Source organism: Dipodomys spectabilis, unplaced genomic scaffold (assembly GCF_019054845.1).
Source record: "Dipodomys spectabilis isolate Male_0828 unplaced genomic scaffold, ASM1905484v1 ptg000067l, whole genome shotgun sequence".
In the NCBI taxonomy this organism is placed as follows: domain Eukaryota; kingdom Metazoa; phylum Chordata; class Mammalia; order Rodentia; family Heteromyidae; genus Dipodomys; species Dipodomys spectabilis.
In genome coordinates, this window is record NW_024870744.1 from 2,355,118 (window position 1) to 2,364,142 (window position 9,025).

The window sequence follows — 9,025 nt, forward strand, 5'->3', positions numbered from 1 at the left end:
CCACTTGAGCCACATGTCTGCTTCTGGTATTTTGCTGGCTAATTGGAGATAAGAGTCTCATGGACTTTCCTACCCAGACTGACTTTGAACTGTGATCCTCAGATCTCAGCCACCTGAGTAGCTAAAATGGCAAGCAAGAGCCACCCTGTCCAGGCTCAGTGGAGGTTTTTGTTTTGTTTTGTTTTTTTGTCAGTTGTGGGGCCTTGAACCCTGGGCCTGGGTGCTGTCCCCCTCAGCTCTTCAGCTCAATGCTAGCTAATTCTACCACTTGAGCCATAGCACCACTTCTGGCTTTTTCTGCTTATTTGGTGCTGAGGAATTGAACCCAGGGCCTCATGCATGCAAGGCAAGCGCTCTACCACTGAGCCACCTTCCCAGCCCTCAGTGGGGGTTTTATGTGTCCCTTCTGCACTCCTTCATTTGGTGGTGGTAGCTTCTTGTGGCTGCCTTCTCTCCTCTCCCCTTTTTGCTATGATAGAGGTATCTTAGGGCTGGGGTGTGGTGCCCCAGGTTCACTCAGTCTTTCTTTTCTTCCTTTGTGGTGTGTGTGTCTACTTTGGCTGTGCTCTCTGGTGGCGGTGGCGGTGGTGATGCTGGTGTGGTGGCCTCGGTGGTTCTGCCATGGGCTTCCCAGGACAAGGAGAAAGTGAGTGAGCCTCTCCCTTACTTCCTGCCAGGGGTTTCCAGACCAGGTCTGGCCAGGTCTTCAAACAAGGGAGCTTGGAGGTGTCCTTCCCAATGTCTGGATTGGGAAACTGAGGCAAATTTGGAGTCAGACAAGGCTGAATGAGGGGAGCCTGGGATCTTCCATGGCACTGGGGTGGACAGGACCCTGAGCTTTTCTTATTGCCTCTGTGTTCCAGGCATCCTTGGAGGGGATGAGATCCCGAGGATGCCTGAAACCTGGATGTGGGGGGCCTGGTCACATTGAGACACTTCTGTTCCCAATGGCAGGCCAGCGAGACAGAGGAGAACGGCTCAGACAACTTCATGCACTCCATGGACCCGCAGCTGGAGAGGCAGGTGGAGACCATCCGGAACCTGGTAGACTCGTACATGGCCATTGTCAACAAGACTGTTCGGGACCTCATGCCTAAGACCATCATGCACCTCATGATCAACAATGTGCGTGCATCGTGTGGGGGGCAAGATACACTTGTGAGGTCAGGGAGGGAGGCAGTGGGGTTGGCCTAGGAGAAAACACTGGCCGGCCAATGTAACCAGGTCTAGGGAGAGATGCAAAGTCAGCCCCAAAGCTGTCCAATAAAAATAGGATGTGAGGGCTGGGAATGTGGCTTAGTGGTAGAGTGCTTGCCTCGCATACATGAGGCCCTGGCTTCCATTCCTCAGCACCACATAAACAGAAAAAGCCAGAAGTGGTGCTATGGCTCAAGTGGTAGAGTGCTAGCCTTGAGCTGAAGAGCTGAGGAACAGTGCCCAGGCCCTGAATTCAAGCCCCATGTCCTACAAAAAAAAAAGTCCAATTTGCACTCTACTACTCCATGCTCCAAGTTCTTTTGCTTTTTAGTTTTTCAGATAAGGTCTCAAGCTAATTTTTCCCAAACTGGCTTTGGATGGTGATCCTCCTTTCTATGTCTTGAGAAGCTGGGACTACAGGCTGTATCCACACACAGCCCTAAAATATTATTCTCCAATATGTTATCAATCTAGAATTTTGCCTAAGTGTTTGAGACAGGGTCTTGCTATATGCTAGGCTGGCCTGAAACTTGTGGTGCTCCAGCCTCAGCCTGCTGAGTGCTGGGATTCAGGCATGTAACACCATGCCCCACTTAACATGTTTTTACATAGTTTTTAATGATAAGTTTTACAAACCCAATTCGGACATTAGATTTCCATCAGAAATAACTAATCTAAATTTAGACTTTCATGAAATTTATAGCTGACCCAACATGTGTCAGTAGGTTTTGTGTGTATGTGTGTAACCCAGGATCAAACATAGGACTTAGCACATCCTAGACAAGCACTCTACCCAAATCAGTGTTTTTCTAGGAAAGGCCATGGCATCTTTTGAGAACCTTAGACCTTGGGCTGGGAAGATGGCTCAGTGGTAGAGCGCTTGCCTGGCATGCATGAGGCCCTGGGTTCGATTCCTCAGCACCACATAAGCAAAAAGAAAAAAGCCGGAAGTGGCGCTGTGGCTCAAGTGGTAGAGTGCTAGCCTTGAGCTGAAGAGCTGACGGACAGCGCCCAGGCCCAGAGATAAGGCCCCACGACTGGACCCCCCCCCAAAAAAAAAGAGTACCTTAGACCTTGCTTTGAACTGTACACCAGTACCATCACCACCTGTAGCTTAATTAGGTTTGTATCTTGGCTTTGCCACAAATTCTTTGGGTGACTTTGAGCAAATGAACTGCCCTCTCTGATTATGTTTCCTTACATATAAAACATAACCATAATAAGAGTTAAGTATTAAATGCATATAAAGGTGTACATGTTATGTGTTTGACATGTGCTTGAATAATAGAATCTGGGGTGAAAAGTGTAAAAACTTAAGTTCTGCTGGGCACCAGTAGCTCATGCCTGTAATCTTAGCTACTCAGGAGGCTGACATCTGAGGATCACAGTTCCATGTCAGCCTGAGCAGAAAAATCCCCATGAGACTCTTATCTCCAATCAATCACTGGAGCTATGGTTCAAGGTGGTAGAGTGCTGGCCTTGACCAAAAGAGCTTAGGTACAGTGCCCAGGTTCTGAATTCAAGCCCCACTTACTCCCACCCCCCCAAAAAAATGTCCCAGATTGTGAGCAGAGTAATGCTTTGGTATGTGTACCAATACCAGGGCTTATTGAGGCCTTACACTCTGACTTGGCTTTTTTACCTCAATGCTGCTGTTCTATTACACTTCAACTTTGGGCTTTTTACAGATTAATTGGAGCTAGAGTCTCATGGACTTTTCTTTTTTTTCTTTCTTTCTTTCTTTCTTTTTTTTTTTTTTTTTTGTGTGTGTGTGTCCAGTCGTGGGGCCTGAACTCTGAGCGCTGTCCCTCACCTCTTCAGCTCAAGGCTAGTGCTCTACCACTTGAACCACAGCGCCACTTCTGGCTTTTTTCTTTTTGCTTATATGGTGCTGAGGAATCAAACCCAGGGCCTCGTGCGTGCAAGGCAAGCGCTCTACCACTGAGCCACCTTCCCAGCCCCCTCATGGACTTTTCTGCCCAGGCTAGCTTTGAACCATGACCTTCAGCTCTCAGCTTTCTGAATAACTATGATTACAGGCATGAGCTACCAGTGCCCAGTTACTGCCTGGAGAGTGTAGCAGAACATTGCCTCTACAGTAGCACAGGTGATTAACATTTATTTATTTATTTTGTCGGTCATGTGGCTTGAACTCTGGGCCTAGGAACTGTCTCTCCGCTCTTCAGCTCAAGGCTAGTGTTCTACCACTTGAGCCACAGCATCACTTCAGAATTTTTCTGCTATGTGACGCTGAGGAATCGAACCCAGGGCCTCATGCATGTGAGGCAAGCACTCTACCGCTGAGCCACCTTCCCAGCCCCAGGAGATTCACATTTAATGCAATCCAGGCACACATTTACAGCTGTCTCTCTCAAGGAACCCAAACATTCTAAAGTGTCATCTTTTTTGTTGTTGCTTTGGTCCAGTGGAGAGCATAAAGAACTCTTTGGCAATTCTCAAAAAGCTGAATAGGCATTTTCCTAGTGGTATAGTAGGTGCTTTGAGTCTCTTCCCAGAACTGTAAAACCTTGGACAGGTCACTTTTCCTTTCTGGAGCTCAGTGTCCCCCTCTGAGAAAAGGGCAGTAGAGTAGATTTGGGGTCGATCTGAGAGTTTAGGCAACAAGCTATGTCAGAAGCACACTGTCCAGGCTGGACCTGACAGGCGTGCACGGGTAGCGGTACCGGCGTCAGGTCCCCCCAGCCTCTTCTTTCTGCCCGCAGACCAAGGAATTCATCTTCTCGGAGCTGCTGGCTAACCTGTACTCGTGCGGGGATCAGAACACGCTGATGGAGGAGTCGGCGGAGCAGGCCCAGCGGCGCGACGAGATGCTGCGCATGTACCACGCCCTGAAGGAGGCGCTCAGCATCATCGGCGACATCAACACGACCACCGTCAGCACGCCCATGCCCCCGCCAGTGGACGACTCCTGGCTGCAGGTGCAGAGCGTACCGGCCGGACGCAGGTACCAGGGCCGGCCCCCAAGGGACCGAAGCCCCCCAGCCCGGGGCCCGCGGGAGGAGGGCCGGGAGCCGGGCAGTGGCGCGCCCGCGTCTCCGGAGCTCCCACCTGGAGCGAGGGGCGGAGCTTAGAAATGGGCGGTGCTTGATGCGGGGCGGGGCTTGCCGTGGAGCGCTGGCTGCGGGGCCGAGTGGAGGTGGAGCCTTGGCGCCGATGTGGGCGGGGCCTAGGCTCCAGTGACGACTTAAGAGTGCTGTGTGGCGGGGCTTGCGTGCATGGGCGGAGCCTGCACTGGGCTGGGGGCGGGGCCTCTGCCTGGCGCGGGGCCACTCATCTCGGCCTCTGGTTCTCCGCTTCTTGTCGCCAGCAGGTCGCCCACGTCCAGCCCCACGCCGCAGCGCCGAGCCCCCGCCGTGCCCCCAGCCCGGCCCGGGTCGCGGGGCCCTGCTCCTGGGCCTCCGCCTGCTGGATCCGCCCTGGGGGGGGCGCCCCCCGTGCCCTCCAGGCCGGGGGCTTCCCCTGACCCCTTCGGCCCTCCTCCCCAGGTGCCCTCGCGCCCCAACCGCGCCCCGCCCGGGGTCCCCAGGTGAGTAGGGGCTGGAAGCGGCGCGAGAGGCCGCAGGGAAGGGCGTGGCCCAAGAGGGAAGTGGAGTCTGATTCTAGAGCCTGGGCCCTGGCTGCAGAGCCCGCCCGCTCCCTCCTAGGCACTCACACCGTGGGTTGCAGGAACCACGGGATGTGCGGCCGAAGGCTGGCAGAGCCTGCCCCCCGGGAGCGCTGAGTCCCAGAGGTGGTCGTTTCTGGGGAGGGGGCTGTGGGGCTCACCCCACCTGCCCTCTTTTTTCCAGCACTTGCATGGCGCTTCCCTCTTTTTTCATTTTCACCCCTGGCCTTCTACGCGTTGCATTCCTCTGTTCCTTCTCGCTCTCCGTCCTCCATTCCATCCTCATTTCCCCTCCCAGCCCTTGGTAAGAGCCTACCTCAAGGCAAGGGGTCTGAACCCAGAGCCTCTCTAGATCGTAGAGGTTTCCTTCAGTTCCATTTGGGGCCTCCTGATGCCCTCACTTCCCCAGCTCCGAAATCTTTTGAGCTGTCCCAGACCCACAGGAACAGAGGCCAGGCTGACTGTGTGGCTAGCAAGGTGTGTGATGTGCATGTGGGCGTGCACACCTGTGTGACTGAGTGGTACCTACGCATGGGCAGGACAGGAAGCAACAAGAAAGGAATCTGGGTGCCAAGGGGCAGTCAGGTGGCCTGGACCAACATGGTGCGGGTGGGTACGAGGACAGGAGTGTATGAGGCTGCCCCATTCCCAGAGCTTTCCAGGGAAAATGATCCTTCATTCCATCAGGAAGGCTTTGCTTTGAGAGCCATGACTCACTTTCAAGGAAGTTCACTCCTGTAACTGACTGAGTTTGCCTGTTTTCACTGGCCAGGTTGTCTGAGGAAGAACACACCATCAGACCAATAACATCTCTGTGTTCCTAGATGGCTGGAGGGCTGGGCTGGGGACCTCTAGAGGCAGGAAGCACATATTAGGAAAGAGTCCTGGACTTGGAGTCCAGAGATGCTGGTTCACTCTGTCCCTTTAGGCAAGTCATTGCCCACTCAGGGCCTCAGTTTCTTGTGCCAAATGACAACTTTCTGCCTTTATCCCAGGGTGGCATGGGGATCCACTGGTGCTAGGGATGCTACATTCATAGCAAATGTGGTTAGAGGAACACTTTGCCAACTGCCAGTGTGATTTCAGAGTGGTACTGGTATTTGACATGCCCACGTCCATGCTGAGTTGTAACACAGGAACTGGAAGATTGGATATCTGTTCTAACTGCAGTCTTTTTAATGAACTGAAGACATTTGGGGAAGAGACAGTCTGGAGAGCTTCTTCAAGGCAGCCTGCTTTCAGTGGGATGTGGACATAAGGTTCAGGTGGTGAGGAGTAAGGGCATTTGTGGAGGGAGCACCAGTGTGGGCAAAAGCTTAGTGTGGGGTGTGGTAAGATGAGCCCCTAATCAAGCAGAGTACAGACAGAAGGAGGAAGAGGCATGTGGATAACATGGGGCAGGCTTCTCTGAAGACAGCCATCAAAGTCCACAGGGGAAAAAAAAATTAAGACTCAGTGTATAGGAAGTAGAGAGCCATGGTGGCTCTTGGGCAGAGAAATGACAGCTGGATCCTAGAAAGCAAGGTCTGTCCCTATAAAGCAGTGTGGTGGCCCTCTAAGCACTGGAGGTACGAGTGTGCAGGGAGCTGGTGCAAATGCCTTCTGTGTGGGGCGAGCTTCTGTGTTGTGACAGCCCAGGCGTGTGCTTCAGTGTGCCGAGTGGCTGCATGCCCCAGATCCGTGCTGCACGTGCCCGCCAGCGAGGGTGCTGGGCACTGGGCGGTGGGGGAGGGAAGTGTACGCGTGTGGTTTGTGAGCATGTGTGTTAGCGTGTGCATGCAGGCCGTGGGGCCTCACAGCATGGGTGTGTGCACGCCCGGGCGTGTGCGTGTGTGCGATCCCTGCCCCGCCCCAGGCCTGCCCCACCCGTGCGTGTGAACTGCCCTGTTGATTTCGTGCTGTCTTTCAGAATCACTATCAGTGACCCCTGAGGAGCGTCAGCCACGGTAGGTACATGCTCTCAGCCTGCTGCATGAATGGTGTGTCTGCGCCCCCTAGCTGCACCAGCTCCACACCAGGGGGGTGCACCTGGGACCTCAGAGCCAGGCTCCACCCTCTCCTTTCTGCAGCTCCAGACTCCCTCTTTTCTTTCTGTCCTCTGCCAGCTGACTCTCTTACCCTCCTTCCCAGTGAGCCTCGGGACTCAGCGCCACTGCCCAGGGCCTCCATGGCTGAGCTGAGGGCCCCTGGGATGGGCTCTCCACTCATGACAGATGTCGGTGCTCCCCGGAACTGTCAGAGAGGCCAGAGGGCTCATGGTTCGCCGTGTAGGGGCTGGGAGCTTGGAAGGGCTGTGTGTGTCTGGGCTCTGAGGTAGCTAGAAGCCATTGAACGCCATCCTGGGCGTGCCATGCTGCTGAGCCACAGGGAAAGGGTGGAGGTGGGACACAGACTGAGTGGAGGCTCTGGTTGCTGGATGATTTCTGAAAGACACTTGTCAGCGCAGGGCTCATGTCACAGGCCAGGCAGGGACACATTGCCCCCTTCCGTTCCTCTTTGGTACTGGCACACTTGCGACTGGAAGTCCTGTCTTCAGCCTGCAGGCTCCTGCACCTTAGCCAAAGGTGATCTGAAAATTCAGCCAAGGGCAGTACCATGTCTGTTGACCTGGGCAAGCCAGATTCTCTGAGTTCCTCCCAGTTGGCGACCCTGCCTGCCACTGACTCATGCTCTTCTGCTTTTCCCCAGCAGGAAGGGCCCAGCCTCACCTACGCGACCTGCAGTCCCCCGACCAGCTGAGGCTCCCCTCTTAGACTTATAAGTCTGTGGCCACTGGCATCAGCTGCCTGCCTCCCATTCTCCCCCAGGATCCCCTCAGAGGACTCCTGGGCTTTCTGACCACCCGAGGGGCCTCCAGCGCGCCCTCCAGCCATTCCTTTTAGCTTTGCCCTCCTGGTTCAAGCAGTCTTCTTCCTCCAGCCTGGAGGCTGTTGCACGGGCCTCCCCAAGGCTAGGGGTGGCCCTGGGCCAGTGGCATGGAATTCAGGGTGATCAGAGAAGAGGACAGCCCAGGGAGACGGGCGTGTGTGTGAACTGTGGGTGCAGTCTGGGTGCTGTGTGAGGCTGTGTGTGTGTGGTGGGGAGGTAGCCTCCAACTGGACTACCTGGGAGCTACAGCCCAATCAGCTCCTCCCATCTATCTTCCTCCCTTTTCCCATCTTGTCTGTCTCTTTTCCAGAAATGTTGCCCACATCCCACCTGCTCCATCCCCTCCCGTGTCAGGGGGTGGCCGCTCTTGCCTTACCAGCTCTCCTTCCTTTTCTCTCTCCCATTTTCTCTCTTGGCTTTCTCTCCAACTGCCAGCCGATCGGGTCAGGCAAGTCCATCCCGTCCTGAGAGCCCCAGGCCCCCCTTCGACCTCTAACCAGATCCCTCCTACTCCACGGACATCTCCCTTCCTAAGCCTGCCTGGATGGCTGTTCTGTGACTTGACAGTGGCTCCCCGGTCCCAAAGCGTCCCCCTCCATCTGTGACTTAGTCTCTTGTAGTGGTGAGCTGAAACATCCAGGCGTGACGTTGGTGAAAACTTGTGCCCCTCTGTGGTATTGCTCCTGCCCTGTTCTATAAATATCTATAAATACTCATATATATATATATATATACATATATATATATATACACATATACATATATATGGCCGCCACAGCCTCGCCTCTAGTGTTGGGAATCAACCACCATGCTGTCCTTGTGGAGTCCTGTGGCCCAACTACAAGGGAACATTGTCACCCTGACACCCCCCTCCAGTGTGCCACTCCAGTGAGCCTTCCTGTCCTGCTCGGCCTGTGGACAGCCAGCCCCCTGCCCCCCAGCCCCCAGCACGGAGGTGCTACGCTGGCAGCTGTGGGCTTCTCTAACCACCACCAGTCTTGACGTCTCTTGGCTGAGAATAAAACCCATTCCTGGATGATGGGAAATCCTGTGTCCTGTGCTGCATTCTTTGTGGAGATCTGGGGAAAGGGGAAAATATAAGCACCAGGGTACAGGATGAGGAAAGGCCATCATGGGATGCTGTAAAAGGATGGCAGCTACTTGAAAAACCCCTTGGAGTTTGTGTGTCCTCATAACCCCACCCCACGAGCAGAGCCATGAACTCATCTGGAGGAGGCTGTGAAGCAGAAGCTTGGACTCTAGAGGGACCTATAGGAGGAACAGGCCCCATGTATGGACCAGCCAGGAGGGCCGGGAATGAGATGACTGGAAGTC

General features: G+C 54.4%; 1 protein-coding gene across 11 annotated transcripts in view; it reads left to right on the forward strand.

Annotated features, from left to right (window-relative positions):
• Dnm1 (dynamin 1) overlaps positions 1-8,736 on the forward strand; it is a 44,737-nt gene extending 36,001 nt beyond the window's left edge. For 2 of the 11 annotated variants that reach the window (XM_042681212.1, XM_042681208.1), the window contains 5 exons: positions 635-646; positions 955-1,125; positions 3,921-4,162; positions 4,529-4,744; positions 7,511-8,736. In XM_042681212.1, the coding sequence (XP_042537146.1) occupies positions 635-646; positions 955-1,125; positions 3,921-4,162; positions 4,529-4,744; positions 7,511-7,583 (714 nt within the window). In that variant the 3' untranslated portion in view covers positions 7,584-8,736. Of the gene's footprint in view, positions 1-634; positions 647-954; positions 1,126-3,920; positions 4,163-4,525; positions 4,745-6,362; positions 6,365-6,731; positions 6,769-7,510 lie in introns of all 11 variants that reach the window. The other 9 variants (XM_042681207.1, XM_042681211.1, XM_042681217.1 and 6 more) reach the window with 8 other exon arrangements.
• Positions 8,737-9,025: the final 289 nt, after the last annotated feature.